This window comes from Neofelis nebulosa, chromosome 2 (assembly GCF_028018385.1).
Source record: "Neofelis nebulosa isolate mNeoNeb1 chromosome 2, mNeoNeb1.pri, whole genome shotgun sequence".
Taxonomy (NCBI): Eukaryota; Metazoa; Chordata; class Mammalia; order Carnivora; family Felidae; genus Neofelis; species Neofelis nebulosa.
The window spans coordinates 153,455,200-153,477,067 of record NC_080783.1 but is presented as its reverse complement, the minus strand read 5'-3'; the positions used below and the strand labels follow the sequence as shown (position 1 = coordinate 153,477,067).

Below are 21,868 nucleotides of genomic sequence, written 5' to 3'. Positions count from 1 at the left end.
AAACTGAATTATTTGTATGGGCAGTACGGTACAGTATCAGGAAACAGAAGAAGCAATAATACGTGTAAAAGTTTATTTACTTATGAACTTTCGCAAATAAACTTTGAGAGGTCGGCCTGTTTACTGTCTGTCTTGACATTTGTCCAGCTCCATTTCTGTATTCCTTCTTCATTGCTGGTGTGCCTCCCACATGCTTGTAATAACCTCATAAGACCATAAACCCTCTCTTAGTGAAAACCTCCGATGTTTGGGGTGTGGAGCAATCCTCTGAAGATTTCTATGCTCTAAATTATGCCTTTTTCTGCTCTCTTCATTCCAGTTACACCTTCAGTTTTCTCAGTAGAACTGAGAGCTTAGCCAAGTCTGAGAATTGGTGATTTTTAAGTCATATCAAAGTGTAACCCAGTCACCCTTCTGGAGGACTGTTTGAGTGTTAGAAAGAAGGTGCATGTTTTACCAGGTGATTTTATTACATTGAATTAGTGAAAGGCATTGCACAATAACATTAAAGAGAACAGGTTTTGGCATTGCATTGACCTGGACATGACCCAGTTTTTCAACTTGAAGTTTATAACTTGGAACTGTTTAGTTCTGAATGTTAGGGTGCTTTTTTTCCCCTATAAAAAGGCATATAGGGGATAGTTTATGTGATGCAGAGTAATTAATTAAAAGGATAGAGAGAAGGAAAAAAAATACTGAAATTAGTGCTAGTCTTTTGTAAGAGTAATGTGCGAGATGGTGACAGGTTAGAGAATTGAATTAAAAAACTTGAGGCCGCGTTGAAGTTTTTGAGAATGGTAGCTAACCCATAGGTAGAACACCCAACAGTGAAGGTGGACCTCTTGCTGACATAGCTCCTCCCAGCTGTTCTTGGCTTTCTTTCTGTGTGTTTACCCTTTGTCCTAGGCTGTGTTACTACTTCATGGGGCCAGTGGCTGAAAACTTAAAATTCTCATTTTTTTATTCCATCTGGGAATCTTTTTTTCAGCACTTACGAACGGTCGTTTTCTGCACTCTTCCTAATACACCACACTTGAATTCATATAGCACTTTTAATTATTGAGCAGTATTATGTACATTATCTCATTTTAGAGTCACACAGGTAGGAAAAGTAACATCATACATGTTTCATCTCTGTTCTGTAGGCGACAAAAGTGAATCTTAGATAAATTTTGCCCTTCCCGGGTTATTTCAGCTTGTCGGACTAGATTGGAGCAGCGCTGGCCCACTGCTGCGTGCTTCCATTTATACCAGTTTTAAATAAAGTGTCTATAAATCTAAATCAGTTATTGTACCATAAGTGTATTACTATCATAGCATCTTAGTTTTTTTCTGGGTGGGGGGGGACTGCTAAGACAAATATTTTTTAAGATAATGCTAACAGCAATGAATATGTCTACATTAAATGAGAAAGTGAAGTCAGTGTATATCAGAGCTTATATTCCACTGCCTAAATGAAGATTGTTTCTTGATTAGGTGTTACATTCTCTATTTGTAAAACTTGTCATTTATAAGTCCATCGATTAAATTTGTCCTTTTTCTTTGGATTTACTCAAAAAGAGCCACTTAGTTTCTTATTGTGAATAGATTATACGTGAATAGATTATACAGATAGTATTTGCTAGAGTAATTTAAATTTTATTATACAGGTGAAGAGTCCAGCCAAAGATACATATTAAAAAAACTAAAAAATTCTTGACATATAGTAAAGAATCAAGGAGTTATTTAATAAATATATGGATGACTTAAACATACTTTTGGTGACATCTCTTGAATATAGACATGAATCATATTACTTGAAAATGCCTTATTAAAATAATTTATTTCATACATGTCTTAATTTTAATTTTCTTTCTTTCTTTTTTTCACTTTTAAGGTTTCAGCAGAGCAGCTTTACCATTCGGGTTAGTTAGGCGAGAATTATCCTGTGAAGGTTATTCTATAGATCTGCGATGTCCAGGCAGCGATGTGATCATGATTGAGAGCGCTAACTATGGTCGGACAGATGACAAGATTTGTGATGCTGACCCATTTCAGATGGAGAATACAGATTGCTACCTCCCAGATGCCTTCAAAATTATGACTCAAAGGTAGATGCTTCTGTGTTATTATCCCGTTTTAGCTACTACATCCAAAGTAGATGAATAGAGTCCGTTCTCAGCCCATTTATTAAACTGAGTGAGGGTTTTACCTACTACTGTTGATTTCTAGTTTTAAGCTTTCAACATTTAAATCTCTGTATCATTTTTATATAGCCTAACTTAACAGAAAGAATATGCAATATGCATCTTTTGATTTTTATATATCATAAGATACAGAGAAAAGAATATTTCAAATGTAATTTTGTTTTTTGGGCCTGTAGAGTTTTGAAATATTTTTTAACAAGAATGTTTAACTGGGTCTTTGGCAATAGTTGGTCTTTAATTTTTTTTTAAGTTTATTTATTTATTGTGTGAGAGAGAAAGAGAGCGAGTATACACACCCACAAGTCGGGGAGAGGCAGGGAATGATGGAGAAAAAGAGAATTCCAACACAGAGCGTTACTCGGGGCTCGATCTCACGAAACATGAGATCACGACCTGAGCAGAAATTAAGAGTGGGATGCTTAACTGACTGAGACACCCAGGTGCCCCAGGTCTTTAATTTTTTAATTAATATTTTTTACAGCAAAAATGGGCAGAGAAAGTACAGAGAGTTACTATGTCCCATTGCTACACAGGCACAACCTCCCCAGTTATCAACATCTTGCATCACAGTGGTCCATTTGTTATAATAGAAGAACCCACACTGACACCTCATTATCACCCAAAGTTTATACTTCACATTGGGGTTTATTCTTGGTGTGGTGTATTCTATGGCTTTTGGCAAATTTATGATGGCACATGTCCACCATTGTGGTATCAGGCAAAGTAGTTTTGCCATTGTAATAGGTGTATAGTGATATCTCATAGTTTTGATTTACATTTCCCTAATGACATTTCATATTGAACATCTTTTACTATGCTTACATATTTTCTGTTTGTCTTTATTGGTGAGGTGTTGTTCAGGTGTTTTGCTCATTTTCCAATTGGGTTGTTCTTTTTTTTTTTTTTTTTTCTGAGAGACAGGGTGCACGAGAGAGTGAGCAGGGGAGGGAAAGAGGGAGGAGAGAGAGACTCTTAAGCAGGTCCCAGGCCCAGCATAGAGACTGATGTGGGGTTCATCTCACAACTGTGAGATCATGACCTGAACCAAAATCGAGAGTTGGACGCTTAACCAACTGAGCCACCCAGACACCCCGTTCATTTTCTTATTGTTGAGTTTTAAGAGTTCTTTATACATTTTAGGTAACAATTCTTAATCAGATAGGGCTTTTGCAAATATTTACTGTCAGTCTGTGGTTTATCTTCTCATTCTCTTGATCCTTAGCTTTAAAAAACAAACAAAATACAGCAGATTCAAGTTAAGAAAGCATAGACTGGGCTTTCTCTCTTTCTCTTTCTCTACCCCCCTTCATATATATATCTCATTGGTTAATATTGTGTTTTAAAAATGATGTGTTGGAAAGCGTTTTATAAAGTTTAAAATATATAAATGATACCTCTTCACAGGATAATTGCCTGCCTATCTCTAGATAGAATACCAAAACACTGCTGACAATAGTTATTGCCTTTCCTCTGCCTTAACACACAGCACATAACTCCTGGTCTCTCTCTTTTTTTTTACCTCACTTTTGCTACACTTGGCATCTTAATTAAAATTCTCTTACATATGGGGTGCCTGGGTGGCGCAGTCGGTTAAAGCGTCCGACTTCAGCCAGGTCAAGATCTCGCGGTCTGTGAGTTCGAGCCCCGCGTCAGGCTCTGGGCTGAGGGCTCGGAGCCTGGAGCCTGTTTCCGATTCTGTGTCTCCCTCTCTCTCTGCCCCTCCCCCGTTCATGCTCTGTCTCTCTCTGTCCCAAAAATAAATAAAAAACGTTGAAAAAAAAAATTTAAAAAAAAATTCTCTTACATATAAAATATTAAAATTGTGGTTAGTTATGGCCAAACTAGTACAATAGTATCCAGCAATTCTAGTTATTTGGAACATAGAGACTCTCTGAAGGAACATTTAAGTATCATAGAGTTTATTATACATTATTGCTTTTGTGTTTTGTTTACTAGGAAAACCCTTCATCTTTCTATTCAAAGCTTTCACCCTCTTCTCCTGCTTCTTTCCCCACTCTGGACTCAATATTCTGTCTCGTTTTCTGGCTTATTTATTAGTCTACCTTAAAGTAGATAGAATAGCAAATTTTCTAGACTGGGGTCTGGTCAGTGTAGGGAAAATGAAAATATCAAGGGGTGGTAAGAGATGATGAAGAAAAAAATGAAAAAAACCATTTAACAAAAAATCCATGCCATAGTAAGATGGGTACAAATTGCTGTAAAATCTCTGATTTCACAGAGACTATGTATTAGCATATTTTTTTATTGATAGCACATTATGAGTAGTTTTTCTTTAATGTTAATGCTGATCAAGATGCTTTTTAAGAAACCAGAGAACATATACAATACTTTTGATAGATTTCCATCAAAATATTTTTTATTTTTGGGGTGCCTGACTGGCTCAGTCAGTAGAGCATGGGACTCTTGATCTCAGGACTGTGACTTTGAGCTCCACATTGGGTGTAGAGATTACTTAAAAAAATACGTAAAATCTTTTTTTAAAAGTTTCTATTTTTAGTTCTTAAAGTGTTGTTATTAAAAACTTAACACAAAATCTTATTTGCATAAATGGCATTTGAGAAAGGTTTTTTTAAATTTAAAACAAATTTCATTATGGATTATGTAGTATTTTGAATCAAAACATAACTTACCTTCTTTGGAAGAATGGATTCTGTACTCCCCTAAAATTGTAACACAACAGTTTACACATACTGTATCAAAAGTTGGGAACTGCCCATGCTAGAAAGACAATAAAGGCAGCCACTAATAATTGACTGTTTATCCATTCTTTATATTATTGAACTGTTTAATTTAATGATATTAGATGAACATCTAGAAGTAGGCCAGAGAGAAATGGGAAGTAAAGAATTATTACATAAAATTACATGATTTTACAAAATTGACAGGCAAAAAAGCAGTGGAGTTGGTACAAAGAGAGGGTCTGAAAAAGCTGGCCTTAAGGAATTATACATTGGCGGTCACTTATCTTTGTGGATTTATACATTTAAACACATAATTCAGTATCCAACAAGATCTATGTCTTACCACATTTATATCTATTAAATATAATTACCTATTGTAGGAAATGTACAAGATAATATAGCAAGTTATTTTCATTGTTTCATGATGTTATAAAACCAGGGCTGCATTTTTTATAATTCTTTTAAGTTTTTATTTACTTATTTTGATAGAGTGAGCAGAGGAGGGACAGAGAGAGAGGGGGGAGAGAGAGAATTCCAGTCTCCACACTGTCAGCATGGGGCTGATGGTGGGCTTGAACCCACGAACTGCAAGTTATAATAGAGCTGAAACCAAGAGTCAGACACTTAACTGACTGAGCCACCCAGGAGCCCCAATAATACTTTTAAAAGGCACCAGAGTTTTGGGGTATTTAAGTTCAGTGAAAGCATAGACTTATTCTCTGTAGCCTTGCTATCAAAATATCCAGTTGTGATGTTTTAATGCAAATAAGGTGTTAATTCCAAAACTAGCTGTAGAAACCCCATTTTTAAATTGTATTATGCTGGTAGCTTATAATTATTTAGTCAGCACAATGACAATTTAAACAAGAACACTTTTGGGGGCGCCTGAGTGGCTCAGTCGGTTGAGCGTCTGACTTCAGCTCAGGTCATGATCTCATGGCTCCTGAGTTCAAGCCCCACCTCGGGCTCTGTGCTGACAGCTCAGAGCCTGGAGCCTACTTCAGATTCTGTGTCTCCCCCTCTTTCTGTCCCTCCCCTGCTCTCTCTGTCCCTCTCTCTCTCTGCCCTTCCCCTGCTCTCTCTCTCTCAAAAATAAACATTAAAAAATTTTTTTAAACAAGAACAGTTTAGTGACTATGAAGACAATATTAAGAGGACTTAAAATGAGTTTCATAGTGGTAGCTTATAAGAGTTCCATTCTATGAGTGTCAGAATATAAACCTTTAAGGAAGTCTGCCATATTTGACTGGTACATAGTTTAAAATAGCTGGAAGAAAATATGTAGATAATATTTTTGCAGCTGAATTATTAATGAATAATTATTGAATATCTTATTTTTTAAGTAAGTGTAGGGTTTGAACTCTTGGCCCCAAGAGCAGAGTCTCATGCTCCAGACAGGCAGCCCATTTTATTTAAGTATATCCCTGTTTTTTTTTAATTGAAAAATAATTTTCAGTATTCACAAATGAAGTAAGATTTATTTTTACCATACTCCTAATAATTTGGCAAATTATCTATTTATAATTGTCAGAAAATGTGATATTCAATAATGTAGGAAAAGGCATTTTTTTGGCTTTAAGGAAAAAACTTCTCTTTTGAAAGCTCAAATAAAAGCACTTGATGTTTTCTATTGAATTTCTAAAACACTGTGATGGAGATAAGCACAATTACCAATACCATTAATATATGTTTGTCCCCTTTCCTTACTGTCATCACTTCAACAGTTAAGAATCAAGTAAATAAATACACTTGTAATTCTGACTGTGGTGGTGGTAAAGTATTAATAATTGTTACTGATTCTTCATTTTCTATTTCCTGTTCATTTAAAAGTGTGAAACCAAGGCTCTGTCAGAAAGTGATAGTACACTTGTCTTATAAGTACACCAAATGGCTCACCCTAAAAAGTGAGAAAAGAACTTCTTCCCTAAAATGATTTTAATACTCTATAAAATAATCACCATTAGAGAGAGTATTTTTAGCACTCTTTGAAGATAATATAGTGAGGTTCCTTAAAAAAAATGTGCAAGGGGTGCCTCGGTGGCTCAGTAGGTTAAGCATCTGACTCTTGATATTGGCTCAGATCATGATTTCGTTGTTCGTAGGTTCGAGCCCCGCACTGGGCTTTGCACTGACAGTGTAGAGTCTGCTCGGGATTCTGTCTCTCTCCTCTCTTTCTGCCCCTACTCCCACCCATCTCAAAATAAATAAATAAACTTAAAAAAAATTTTTTAAAGAGTAAAAAATGTGCAATAGTTTTAGCACTTTGATTTCATTAAAGCAAAAAAGAAACAAACAAACAAAAAAAAACCTTACTACAACTCTGAAGTATTTGATGAATAAGTAAATTAGAGTTTGCTAACAATGTCGGGTTTTTGCAGCACTTAGGGACAATCTAGTTAGTGTCTTAAAGTGATGTGCTAAATTGTATCTGAGATCCTCTTGTAGTGTCATTTATGACTATCCCTTTGTTCAAGTTCTTCTCTCTGAGAGCCTGACCATTCTGATTAAGGTAGATTGCTGTCGTTCGCTATGCTTTATAATATCCCCTTAAGTTTTGTAGCACTTTGGTTTAGAGATCTGAAAGTAAATGTGTACTTCCCACTCCCCTCCCCCAATATTTAATGTTAGGGTAACATGCATGGGTAGGTGAGGTTTTACATGTAGAGTATGAGTTACAGAGTTAATTCATACTAGCAGGTATGCACCAGTGTTCTTCTGTCAATAAATACAAAGAGGTTCTAAAAGTAATAATGTATTCCTCTCAAGATAGAATACATGCCTCAGGTTTTCCCTATGGTAGGAAAGGTATATTTTTGCCATTGACTCGAAAATAAGCTGTTTTTGTATTGAAATTGACTAAGACAAAAAAGGACTGTCCTACAAGTGGAGAACTAGCTTGTTCCTTTAAAGCTTCTGGCCAAAATTTTAGCCCACATATAGATAGCAACTGGCTAGAACCTCATAGCAAAACTATGTTATGTTCCTGGGTTTTTTTTAAAGTTTATTTATTTTGAGAGAAAAAGAGTGCACGGTTATTAAATAAAATTCAGTGTATTTTTGGTAGTTATACTACTCATATCAGTTTATTTGGGAACGGGTTTGCCTATAAATAAATGGTTCAGCAAGCGATTGCTTATATAGATTTGGTGCTCACAAGAGTGGTGAATGAACATATAGATGAAGCAAACATTAATGTAAAGTTAAATTTGCTGGTGAATAGGTGATATCATTCACAGACATTATGTAGTTTGAGCATGCAAAAACTCTAGAGAACACCTGAATATAAGGGACAGAGGTAAAGTTGCCATCAAGGAAACCAGGACAGGCACAGAAAGATAATGTCTCATAAAGCCAATAGTAAAGTTAATAGCAGTCGTAATAGTAAAGTAATAGTGAAGTATAAAAGATGTACACTTTTTTCCTTGTTGATATTGAAGGTTTTGTTCTGTCTAGATAGCCCAAATAAAAGAACATTTAGGCTTTTCATGATAGAGTTTCAGAATAGATATCAAGAAAATAGAATTCAGTCTTGCCTAGACCAGAAGAATTAAGTATTTCCCTAGTCACAGAACCAACAATGAATAAATACATAGCCTAGATTTATAAAGTAAGTACACTATTCAGGGACTTATGTCTTAAAAGGAAAAAAAATCTAGCTTCTAGAACTTGGGTACAGTTTCATTAAATTAAGCTAAGTCAGTAGGTGACAAAACTTATTTCAGAGCCTAGATCTTTTCCAACAAGGGTTGGGATGATGGAAGTAAGCTCAAATATATAGGAACCAGATCAATTTGTTCCTGTCCTACATCCCATTCAGTTACTTTTCCATCCTTGAATTTCTCTTTTGTCAACCTATCAGTGTCCCACCCAACTCTTTACAAGCATAATCACGTTTTATTTAACATGTCAACCCAACAGCAGCTCAAGTGGTGACAGTTTCTTTTCCATGACTCATTACATTACAGCAGATGTAGAGTGAGTCTGGAAATTTAGTGCGTATTCACAGCGTGCCGTTAGAAGTAAGACTCCATGGAAAGGACCATGCCTGCCTTAGTTAGGAGTAAGCATGAGGATCTCTCCCTCTGCCTTTCCACCTTTCATTCTTACTACTAGTCAAGGCACATAGACTTTCTTTGGGGGTGGGTGGTGGGGACATACGTGATTGTTTAAAAGAGTTATTGAATAACATTGTTAGACTGCTGAGGAACTTGGGACTCATCATATTTTGGCTCTGTTTCTTTACATCCGGAATCAACTGTCATTGCATTCAGTACATTTTGTTTACACGACAGCACATATATTCTCCTCACTGATTTAAAAAATATCCTTGAGAAGTGGCAACATGATATGCCTTTTTCACTTTAAAAGGTTGAATTATTTGCTATAAGGGCTGAAACTTCAATTCGTTTAATACCTAGAATCTCATTAATATCTTCATGACATGAAAATTTATTATTAAATAATAATTAATAACTAATCCCATTAATTCTGCTAGCTAGACTTTAAAAATCCACTTCTGTTATTTTCAACTATACTGATAAGATATTGTGTATAAAATATTTAAAAGATATATACACATAGTCATACAAAACCTTCCTATGACAACTGATGAATATTGGAAGCTTCTCAGAATTTACCAAGAAAATCCACCAAAATGCAGTCACAATTCTGCTAGTGTCCTCTGGCAGACTTCATGATTATAGATTTCAGTGTGGATATCCTCTCCTTGACATACCGCCCTCTCAACTTTTATATTGATCATTCGGTCTTCATAAAGAAGCTTTGTATCCAAGTCAGAGCTTTCTTATAGAAAGAGTTTATTTAATTATTTTTTTTATCTCCTGATCTCTCTTTACAGGTAACAATATACTTAAAACCTGTTTTTCTAAGATATTCATATCCCATCCTTATTAACGGCACTTTTTTAGAAGAAAAAAAATTAGCCAAATCTGCTTTTTCACCTAATTTGATATTTTATAATTTATAATTTTAATTTTATAATTTATAATTTTATAATTTTGGGGGGTTCGTGTATTTTATTCTTGCATTATTGTAAATACTTACTGGTCAGGGATACTTTTGCTTAGTCTGTTTATTCATTGAACCTATTCATTCTCATAGAATTTAAGCCTGCCATTTCTGAAGAACTATATTCTTACCTTTATGCTGCTTATCCCAAGTGCTTTTATCTATCTGTGGTGTCAGATTTATCAGCCTTTTGTCCATTAAGATGAAATGTATCTGGGGAAAAATGAATAACTCAGATGCTACTAACTCATCATCTGTGTGCATTGTACTTAAGTTATTTTCTGTTAGGTGATGGATTTCCACGAATTCTTCACTTTTGGCCGAGTTGTTTTAAGACAGCTAATGGAATCACAAGCACCTCTCTTTGGCCAAGGATTGGGAGGTTACTAGTATAGACTCTTGAACCTGAGTATAGTAATAAATAACCATTAAAGCTCTAATTGGTATATCTAATTGGACACATACTTTGCATGTCACTTACCAATGGGCATTTAAACCAAAGCATTCATTATAGGAAGAGGAGACTAGTGGCAGTAATAAACATGAAACATATTAAACATTCACATTTACTATGCAAGAAAGACTAATAAATTGTAAAATGGCTTAGAAGACAAATAACATAAATATCCCTTACAACCCTGGTTATCAAATGTAGAAGAAAGAAACAGTGTCACATCAAAGATTCTGCTCTACAGGGTTCTCTGTTTCTCCTTTTAAAATGAAAATTAGTAAACAATTCTACTAGATAATGAGTACTAAGAGAATAAGTGTGAATTAACAGTTTTCTCTGGTACTTACGGTTAATATGTGGGTTGTTAACCTTTTATAATATGTCTTTTGGTCAAGGAAGCTAGGACGATTTTCCCTATGAACAAAACATTACTGATCTTCAGTGTTTCCTAAGAATTAAGAGGTTTGAATAATACCTTAAAAGTCTGAATTTGATTTTGATTTTGGAGAGATACTGGGCGGATGAGGGAAAGAGAAGTTAGAGTTTTAAAAGGAAAAACCTATCTCATTTCAACTCTAGTGATTTTGGTTCAGTTATTATTTTTATTATTTTTTTAAGTTTATTTATTTATTTTCAGAGAGAGAGCACGAGCAGGGGAGGGACAGACTGACTTGGGACTTGAACTCACGACCATGAGATCATGACCTGAGCCGAAACCAAGAGTGGGATTCTTAACCAAATGAGCCACCCAGGCACCCCCGGTTTTTATTTTTAGAAGTTATCTTTATTTTTGAAACCAAAGTGGAGAGGTGAAGAAAGAAAAGCAAATGTAAACATTGATTTGACGTACAGATTTTAATATTATTGTAAATACTCTGTTCATAATCCCTTTCATAACCTTGAGTATCATTTACTCCAGCTTTCTTATTTGAAAGCTATTTCGGATGAGATTACAGTGATTTTAATAGTACATATATTGTCATCTACCTTGTAGTTTTTTCTCACTTAGAACATACCCTGCTTCACACTATAATACTGGTTTCTATTTACAAAGTCAACTTAAACATTAATTGTGTTAACTGACAGAAACAAAGTCCAATTTAGACTTATATTACCTAAATGTACTAGATAATCAGTGTTAAATAACTGAAAGCACACTGTATCTGCTTACATAAGACTAGTTTCAAATACCCATTTGAGTTTTGTTTCGTACCTAAGTGTGACTTCTTTTTAGTATGTAGCTGCTCCTTGATGGCATACTACTAGTGTTGTGTATAAATATAACTTACAAGCATCCTTTTAAATTTTGAACAAATAAAAATAGTTAATCACAGTTATAGAGAATAGAAACGAAATTTATTAGATTTTCAAATCAAGACATAGTCACTATGTTTTCTCTGTATTTGGCTTTCTCTCCCCACTCCCCACCGAAAGCTCATAGCCAAATGCTAGTGAAATGTAATATATTGCACATTTTTTCTACCACTATAAAAAATGAACAAATTATGATTTGTAACTTCACTTAAGAATTTGTAATTCCTTTTTGTATGCAGTGCAGTGTCTTATCAGCATGTTTATTGCCAGGAAATTAAATGTATTTGTTGAAGCTTTGGAATAATTTTAGTGTCTGAAAATATACTGTTTATTACTTAATGCATTTTTATTATGTAATAAATAATAACAAAATGTAATTTTGAGTGAAATTGATAATTTTCCAGCCTAACAATCCTTTTTATTTTATTGAGATTTCTCGGTCAGTAAAAAAAAAAAAAAAAATCCTGTGTGTTATTGGGTAGAGGGAAAAAAAATCCTTAGTCACTGTTATAGTCCAAATCCTTACTTTATTTTCTTACTAACAGTTTAGGAGCCCTGCTTTGCCTCTCAAAAGCAGGTAGCAGTTGTGAATCAGTATCGCTTATAATATATTCTATTGACTTATCAAATGAAGACAAAAATACAGCTAAGCTGTCATTAATTGTGGCGTTGCTGATTTTTCTATATATCACATAATGAAACTGAACCTAGACCAAATTCGCAAGAGCAGCAGTAACAAAAACACCAGTATCGATACACGACTTTGTACTTTGCCTAAGAAAATTATTGTGGTTAATTAGGTTTCTGATAGCATTACATATTTATTTGTCCTACAGTTCTTAAAGACCTATTTTTACTTTGCTATGTATTTTCTTGAAATAAAGCAATTAGTTACAGTTGGTAATGCTGTTTGCTATTCCACAATTAGATTTAGACCTAATATCTCTGATGTTTCTAGGAAAAGTCAGGTTTGGAAGAAATACAAAGTGAGTGATTCTGTGATCTTGATATTTGTTGCACATAACAATCAAGTGTATCCTTTAACCAATGCATGTCACCGTTCTCCCAGTAGTTGTTCAAATGTCATATGCAACCAACACCAACATAGTTTTAGAACTCACCTAAGCACACTCCCCATTGCCTTAAAGAGAATATCTGAAGTGATCGTCACTCTGTGTAGGTTGTCTTGAGATTATGGCAGTGGTCTTTCTGTTCAGTTTTACAGACCAGAGATCCATCATTGTTATTGAACTCACCTGTAATGTGTGAAAATACTACTCTGTCTAAAAGTGGATTCACCAGGAAGTTAATGAATCTTAAACATCAGAGCCCTTCACTTGCACAAGCTCTTCCAAGTCATTGTTAGAACCCCTAGCGGTATGCTCACAGGGTCATATGTTTTTGTAAAGTTGGCTGAAGTATGATATTTAAACACAATCTTAAGGTTTTGATTTCATTCTCTGACTTCTCTGTTACACTTCCCCTCATTTATGGTCACTTAGGAGTAGCCAAGAGCTAGTGGGATTCTGTTAAGTACAGGTTCTGGTGGTGATAAATTCAGTTTGGGTTTAGTGGTGTATTTTTATGTGGTTTGCAGACACTCGTGTACAGTTTAGTTATTGCTGGCTATTCTGGTGAAGAAATGGCCTCTAGAATTGCTCCTATTATTCATTATATTGCCTTACTGATTGTGACATAAATGTGCAAGGCCAGATGTCATATTACAATTTGAATGTGTCCTGTGGCACCTGAAATATGTGGCAAGTGGAGGAAAAATAATGTTTGAAATGAATGGAGCCAGAAGCTACTCTGTGGAAAACCTTTTCAGTCATTAAATGTGTAAAAAACAGTAAGTGGGGGATTTGGTTTTCATATATAACGAATCAAAGCAGAAGTTCTGTCCCTTGTATTCTGGAGGGAGTATATAGACAACAAGTCAGATGTGGTACTTACAATTATAAAAGCAACATGCTGTTCCCCTCTTTTAGTGAGTATCCTATAAAATAGAATTTACCAGAATACCTGTGTTTGTGGGACACGGGCTGTAGGAGTTCAACAGGCATGAGCATCTGTGACGTTGTAGGCCTGTACTTTGTGTATGGTGACCATCAGTAGTAAATAATAAATTTTGAGTAGCTGTTCTAGAGGAAAACCAAAACTATAGAAAGTGACAGTATGAAATTGTTATATGCGAGACAATGGTAGGATTTGTGGTGAAAAAATATTAAACAAAATATGAAGGAATGCCGGCAATTAATTTATTAAAATGGTATTTCAGTTTTCTGGATTTTGTTGTGTTGGCTTTTACAAATGTGTTGTTTATTGTGATTTCTTTTCTTTTTTTCTAAATAACTATTCACTTTGGCACCTTATTTTCCACTTGAAATTTTTCTGGTTTTTATTCCCCTTAAAGTGGTACCTTTAAATTTTATAAGCTTTGGACCTCACAAAATTTTAATCTGCCCTTACCATTTTTATTTATAATGTGATGAGTTTGAGAAATTGTCAGTCCTTTACTCGACAGTCATAAGTTGATCTATATACTTCAGGACATTTCATCGTATCTTTTTTTATTTTTATTTTTTTCATTGTGTCTCCATTGTATTCTAAGGATTTAGAATTTGGGATGAGAATGTGAAAAATTAAAAATTTAACAAGTAAATTTATTAAGGGGCATTAATTAAATAGATAACAAAACATTAATTTATTCATTAAATAAAAGATTTAAGATTTAAAAACATTCTGATAGTTTATGTTAAGTAAATGCTTTGTTTAAAACCTTTCTGTTATGATGTAGGCTAAATTAAGGGAATTTTTTTTTAATTTTTTAAATTTTAATTTATTTTTGAGAGAGAGAGAGAGAGAGAGAGAGAGAGAGACAGAGTGTGAGCTGGGGAAGGGCAGAGAGAGGGAGACACAGAATCTGAAGCAGGCTCCAGGCTCTGAGCTGTCAGCACAGAGCTCAATGCAGGGCTCGAACTCATGGACCGAGAGGTCATGACCTGAGCTGAAGTCGGATGCTTAACCGACTGAGCCACCCAGGCACCCCTAAACTAAGGGAATTTTTTTTTAAGGCACTTTCCAAAACATCTTATTTAATTCTCAAAACATGTTACAAATGATAGATCTGAAGTTCTAAAAGTAACTTCTTGATGACTCAGTCATTTTTTTTTTTGTAATTTAACTTTATTTTTTATATTTTAAAATTTACATCCAAATTAGTTAGTATATAGTGAAGCAATAATTTCAGGACTAGATTCCTTAATGCCCCTTACCCATTTAGCCCATCTCCCCCCCTCCCACAACCCCACCAGCAACCCTCAGTTTGTTCTCCATATTTATGAGTCTTAAACTAAGGGAATTTTAAGTTGAGTAAGGTTTAAACAAATTTTTAAGAAGTTATACTAATGGGCTTTGCTTTTACACTTTTTTTCCATTTTCCCCACTCCCTATATTTGGAAGTTTCCTGCACCCTCACCCCAGACTCCTATCGCAGCCAAGAATCTTATGGAGGAAAAATATGACTTTTAAGTTACTTTTCTTTAGTAAAGATTTCAGGTCCATAAGATCTGTAATCAAAAAGTCTTTTAGTAAATCAAACATTTTTTTTTCTTACTACTCTTGGAATTTTCCAAAACAATGCATCAAGAGGAGGCAAGGGAAAGTATGCCAATTTTTCTAGGACATGTTATAATTTGGTATTTTTTTTTCATACATTAAATTATCTTATGACCCAGTCCTAAGATGTTCTCATTGTTAATTCATGGGATTCTGTGTATATAATTTAAAAGAATGTTTCTAAGTAACTTTTGAAATCTATTTGTGGGTTGTTAGGTGAATGAGACTCTACCCTTTGGAAATGTAAATAAACAGGTATGTTAGAAAGATAGATAATGGTCATTACAAATACATTATCTGATAAGTTGATTTGAGACCTTTATATGTGCATTGCCATTTATTTCCACCCTTGACGAGTAGACCTTTATTAAGCTGTGATGATTACTGAATATGAAATGTAACCAAGATTATTTTTTATTCAAATACAATTTAAATATTCATCAAAGAGAAGCTATGCTTGAGACTGACAGAGACTATTAACATCAAAAAATATAATTAACTGCATTGGGTATCATGAAGCAGAGTTAGCCAAATAGCCGAGAGGTCTAATTGCTCTAGAGTTTGAGAAGCAATGGTTTTATTTTATGCCGTAGCTGTGGAATTAATAGTAATGCGGTTGCCTATGTGGGCCAATTAAAAGCTGCCTGTTAAGGTTCATTGCTCTATAGGAAACCCTTTGAATATCGCTTAGTAAACAGGATTGACATGTCAGTGTGTACAAGAAGATGCAATACAATAAAATCTGTGAAAATGAGAAGTAACGTTAAAAGAACTGTTTTTGAAAACAATTCATTAAACTCTGTACAAGTACAGTGTTGTAGTGGCTGTCGTGGTGTGCCCTCGGATTCCCCATTCAGGATCGGGGACTCTTTCCCTCAGCTGCCAAGGCTGTTGCCTGCTGATGGGCTCTCTGTGAGTCCCCGCCCAGGACCGCGGGCTGAAGGGATCTTAAACCCTTCTCCCCAGAGGCAGCCCTCACCGAATGCCAAAGTACAAAGGCTTTGCCTCCTCATCTTTTGCTTCATTTTGACACAGCTCCGAAGGGCCCTCCCAATTCCAGAGCTCCCTCCCTGAGGAATTTGAGGGGCCTTTGTTGCAACTGCATTAGACTTCTCCCCAGTCCCGCTTCCCTGATAGTTCTAAGAGCTGTGAGCCTCCCAGAGATCTCTGCCTCAAATTCTGTTTCCCATGTTACTCAACCTGAGAAAGATACTGATGATAAATATAACAACAAGTCCTGTCAGTGGTACTGGTTACATACATTGTAGGAATCTGGCAACTAAACATTAAAGTAGTTTTAACCACTCCCCCCAATTGCCCAATTCAGGTCTACAAGTGGCATTTTATCTTTGTCATGTGATCCTTTTTCTTTAATAAAGGTAATATGCCGACCTTTGTGGCGCTATTACGCTTTTTAGCTGAATACAAAAAGAAAGCACTCCTGATTGAACCCAAAAGATTTTGCCTTGCCCAGACTGTAGAGATTTAAAAGTGGGCAGACATTCTCATGACACTTTGACCTTAACGAGGTTGTTGAAATGGAAAGTTGAAGGGCCAAAGATAAGAGCAGTCGCAAAGCTCTTCTCGTGTTTCTTTTCTTAATGATGATATATCAAATACACTCAATAAATTGTGATTCCTAACAAAGTATGTAATGTTATGCGTTGAGTGTAGTATTTTAAGGATTAGAATACTTTTTTGCAAATAAAAATAATTCTAACACTGTAAATTATGCAACCTCAAATACAGTTTATTAAATTAAGATATCCTGTTTATCTAACTGTTATAAGACATGTAAAAAACTTAGATTAGCTTAATAGATCTTAATATGCATGAAGTAATAAGGTGTACCTTGTGCCTTTCGTCTGCAGTGATAAAGATGTTTTCCTAGGCATCCATTATTTAATATGCTTACCCTGTTTATATCTGTGGCCCAAGACTGCATGTCAGCTTTCAGCGGAGTGGCGTTGCTGCTTCACAACACACAGCCCTGTACTCCCAAGCCTGTACATGGTGTTAGCGGTATTTTAAAGCTCTTGAGTCTAACATAGGTCACAACGAACTGAGCCTTTCAGACAAGTTACTGATAGGAAGCTAATTCCGGCTAGGAATATAACATGGAATGGAAGGCCCTGCCTTCATTGTAGTTTTTAAAAACTTACACAAACCATGTAAATCAGAAACGTTTTAATTTGGTTTCTGTCCTATGGGTATGGAACTCTGCTTGACTTCTGAAAATTGTATTTTATCTTTCATTCATTGATTTATGCTCCCAAATAATTACTGAGCTGCAGGATGTACAAGCTAATGTGCCGAACACTGTAAAGGTATTTATGAACAACCGGTAAGAATATATACTTGCAAGCCTACAGACTGATGTTTATAGAATTAATAAATTTTAGACTAAGACACAGCATTAGGCACTGCACATATTTCGGGGATTCTTAAACTGAGCGTGAACCCCTCAAAGATGTAGTCTGGTGAAGAAGATGAGATGTGTACAGAAATAAGTATGATACCAAATCTCTCAGCACAATAAACTTTCAAAACCTGATGGAGAAGGGAAAGTGATGAGCAATATCCTGAGGTGGGAAGATACACTATATGTTGAGGGAATACTGAGTAGCTCTGTTTAGGGAGTTATTCAACTTCTGACCTCACCCTCTCAAACTTTTATACTCTGAAGCATCTTACCAGCTTGCTTCTTCCTTTTGGACATTCTTAATTCTCCCCTTGTACTTAGGCTAAGGAAGAAAGGATCTTTCAAAGATTGTGTTCTTTATGTTTCTCAAAATATGGAATAGTTCTATACCATGTATTTAAAAAATACATTTTTAACCCTGTAATGTGAATATGGCAAATGACACTAGGGCTTCAGGTCCTTTGTATTAATTCTGAAACGACGACTTCATTTTTTTATAGCAGAGAACTGTAATACACAATTTCACACCCACTTCTTCATTTTCTTTTGCATAGATATTATTTGGTCTGGTTTATTTAGGGTATTACTATGCTTTCAAAATTGTAGGTATTTCTACACCTAGAATGTAATAGCATATGATGTCTTATATTGCTGTTTCTAGTGCCAGAATCACAGGTGGATATTAAATTATCGTGTCCTTCCTCCCTCCCTCCCTGCCTCCCTTCCTTCCTTCCTATTTATTTATTTCTCTATCTCTCTTTATCTGTCATCTATCTATTTATAGATAATTTCTTGCCCTTGAGACTGAATTGCAGTAAGAGGACACTTCCCTTGATCTGTGCTTTTTTAGAAAAAGAGCACTTTGGGTTAATATGCTGAATACTGAATGCTTATGAGTAGGTAGGTGTTCAGTTATCAAGAATGCCAAGAGCAATGCCTTGTTGCTTTCTTATCAGCTACTTCCTGCTGTCAGCTTGGCACTTATTTCAATAGAAAAGGATTTGCATCGAATGTAATGCCTTATTATATACAGCTAACACGGGGTTTTTAATTGTGCAAACACATGAGACTCCTGCAGTGATAGTCAATTTGATAAAAGGATTAGATTATGAATATTTTGTCATGATTAAAGATTAGTTCTGATTTATCGTAAGTAAGCCAGTGAAATTTGCCATATTATTTATCAGTCAGGTGAGACTCCATTAATTTTGAGAGTGTATGAACCACAAAGTATCCACCTCTTTATAGAGTCTCTAATGAATTCAGTTATTTATATTCAGATTATAGGTATTAAGGATTGTTTTTAGCCTTCCACACCTGCTCTACTGCTAAGAGTATCCCATGAGTCTGTGGTTCCAGCTTTTTGCCTTTATTGTTTTTCATCTCTTTCAGAACAGTTAGGTAAACATCTGTACAAAATTTCCACAGTTTTTATTAAAGAAATGACAACTAGTATGTATCAACAGGACATTTTGAGTTGTCCCTTTGATTAAAAGGAAAAAAAAACCTGAATAAAAAAATAGAAGAGTGAGAATTCTAATTTAGAAAGTATTTATTGAGTGAGTACTTGTTGCTGTAAACAAGACTGGGCATTCTGGTGGATTTAAAAGAAACTTAACAACATCTAACTGGAGAGGGAAGACTAGTGTCCTAGAAATAAGACCTGATACAAATAAGTGCCCGGCACTCTTAGGGGTTGTCTGCAAAAGAATGTAAACAAAACATAACGAGTTTATCACTTAATTCTAAACATGGAACATACTTACCAAGTTAAATAAAAACTAAAATGTGAATTATACAAGAGATGACACAAAGTAGAATATTAGTTATATAGACCATTCCTGCCATAGGGAAAGGAGACAAAGATCACTTCCGGTTTGGATAATCAGGGAAGAAAGAATATTATACTGTTTGGCCAGCATAGTTTATGTGTTGGCCTTCTCTGTACCTCCTCCTTACCTGATGCTTCCTGCAAATGTGTTTGCCTCCCTCACACTTAAGTACAGGACAACAAGTTGCTACTCTTAGACTTGTATAGAGAGCACCGCTGTGAGATGGAAAACAGCAGTTCAACGCTAGTAGCCTAGTGTCCTCAGCTCTAAAAATGTTCTGCCTCAGAGACTTAAGGTCCTTCATATGGTGCTTCATATTAAGAAATAGTTCAAGATATATACATAGTAATTTCTGTGAGAAGTCTGTTCTGGTGCATCTTTCTAGATGAGCAAGAACAACATAAGGAAAACACAGATAATGGTTTTTATGGGATGCAACATTAAAACTAGATAATAAAAACATCCATACCTTTTAGAACAATTATGTAGCACTTTGTTTTCAGAATGACAGTGTTTTCCCTTTGTTGACCTTTTGGAGAAATATTAACTCTATATATCTTCTCTGCTCCAACATTAATTTATTCAATTTGTATTATTAAGATAACTACTCATTCTTTTGTGTCTCTTTTTACACAAGGCATGCCTATACATTTGTTTAAAAGCTATGTCACATATTTTACTACCAAAATATTTCATAAGTTGCATGAGTAAAATCGATTACTTTAAAATAAAAGTAATCTAAGAAAAGTGGATTTAGCTGAAAATTTTTGATGAGGAAATCATAGTAGTAAAATATGTAAAATATTTTATGCCAAAAGAATTCACTTCAGGTAAAGAATAGAAGTGTTTTCTTGCCTCTTGATTAAAAAAAAATCAAGGCACTTATATAGAATGTAGTCATTTTCATTAAGAAATGACAAAACTTTTCCTGAGTCAGTTAAATGCTTTAGCAAAAGTTATGTTTAGTCTTAAGATTTGCATAGATGGAAATTTTTTTAAAGCCACGCTATCAGAGTCTTAATATTTTATTTCTTTGCTTGCAGTTTAATTGGTATAGGAGTTCTGCGAACATTTGTTGCTGTGCTGTAATCAAAGTGAGGTCTGTAAAAGCAGAAATTATATGAATTGTCAATTAGACCAGATACGTGTTTGTTTTATATGTAGAGATTTATAATACTGACCAAATGATGCCCCATCAAACATCTTGGGAAACAAAAAATGTATTTATGGCATAATTTTCTTGTTTATCAAAATCCTATCCAAACCAAGGGAGTAATCTTTAAGGTGAATTTAAAATAGCGATGACAAAAATCTAGTTTGCTCACTGTTGTCCTCTAAAACTCCTTTTAGTTGCAGGTTCTTTTGCATTATCTCAAACTCTAATCCTCTGAGCGGGTAATTAACGGACTAGAAAAGCCATTTATGAAAAAGAAGAGCCATAAGAGTGGAAATATTTCTTCACAGAATGATCTTTAAGAAGTAAATAATTACAAAAGGAAAAGATTTGGGATGACCAATCTAAATCTGAGGATAATTAGAAGGAATAGAGTATGAAAATCGAAATGCTTGCCATGTACAACAATTCTCATATCATAACAAGACTAATTAAATATTTAGAAACCAAAAATCCCCTCACAATTTGAAGAAAAATAACCCACGACAAAAGGGTCTGCAACTTTGCAGATAATTAGCAAGGGTTATAGGAAGGAAGAACATCACAGATTGGCTCCAAGGCTCTGCAAGGTCATGTCTTATTACGCTATGTCTTTTATATGGTCTGGTAACAAGTTTCTTGCTAATTTAATCTAACTAGGGCATCCCATAGCGATTTCCCATTTCCCTTGTTAAAAATGTGATAGTTTCTGCAAGTGCAAACTGTAGTAGGTTAACATTTTTATAAATAATTGCTTTTAATTGATACAGGTCATAATAAATTTTTGAATTATTTAAAGCAGTAGTCTTGAAAATTTGGACATAGAAGCGATATTTTTTAAGTATTTCAAAATTTGATAGTTTTTATCCCCACTTAAATTATCTTATTCCTTTCATTAAGTAGTTAGACCTGATGACCCTGTGAATGAAACGTAGTCTCAGTGGCATGCTTTGTAAATAAATACTTCTTATTTTGCTAATAAAAGCAAGCACATTTATGTTGAATGTGCATTTCTGCAAACAAGAGATTTTGCACTGGATTAATAAGGCTCTGAGTGAGTCAAGCCTAATTTGCATTAAACTGACCCCAAGGTCCAGTAAAAACTGCAAGGAATTTCAGAGGTTTCTAAAACAGTAAGTTGTTTTTAGCAAGTCCGCACTGC

General features: G+C 34.8%; 1 protein-coding gene and 1 long non-coding RNA gene across 36 annotated transcripts in view; one reads left to right on the top strand and one right to left on the bottom strand.

Annotated features, from left to right (window-relative positions):
* Window positions 1-21,868, top strand: part of ADGRL2 (adhesion G protein-coupled receptor L2) — a 624,153-nt gene that overhangs the window by 537,942 nt on the left and 64,343 nt on the right. For all 35 annotated transcript variants that reach the window (XM_058716832.1, XM_058716841.1, XM_058716842.1 and 32 more), the window contains one exon: window positions 1,877-2,090. In XM_058716832.1, coding sequence (XP_058572815.1) covers window positions 1,877-2,090 — 214 coding nt within the window. The remainder of the gene's footprint in view (window positions 1-1,876; window positions 2,091-21,868) is intronic.
* LOC131504495 (uncharacterized) overlaps window positions 3,333-21,868 on the bottom strand; it is a 32,038-nt gene continuing 13,502 nt past the window's right edge. The window contains exons 3-5 of the long non-coding RNA XR_009258023.1: window positions 10,048-10,129; window positions 4,838-4,867; window positions 3,333-3,408 (exon numbers count right to left, since the gene is read on the bottom strand). This is a non-coding gene — a long non-coding RNA (uncharacterized LOC131504495). The remainder of the gene's footprint in view (window positions 3,409-4,837; window positions 4,868-10,047; window positions 10,130-21,868) is intronic.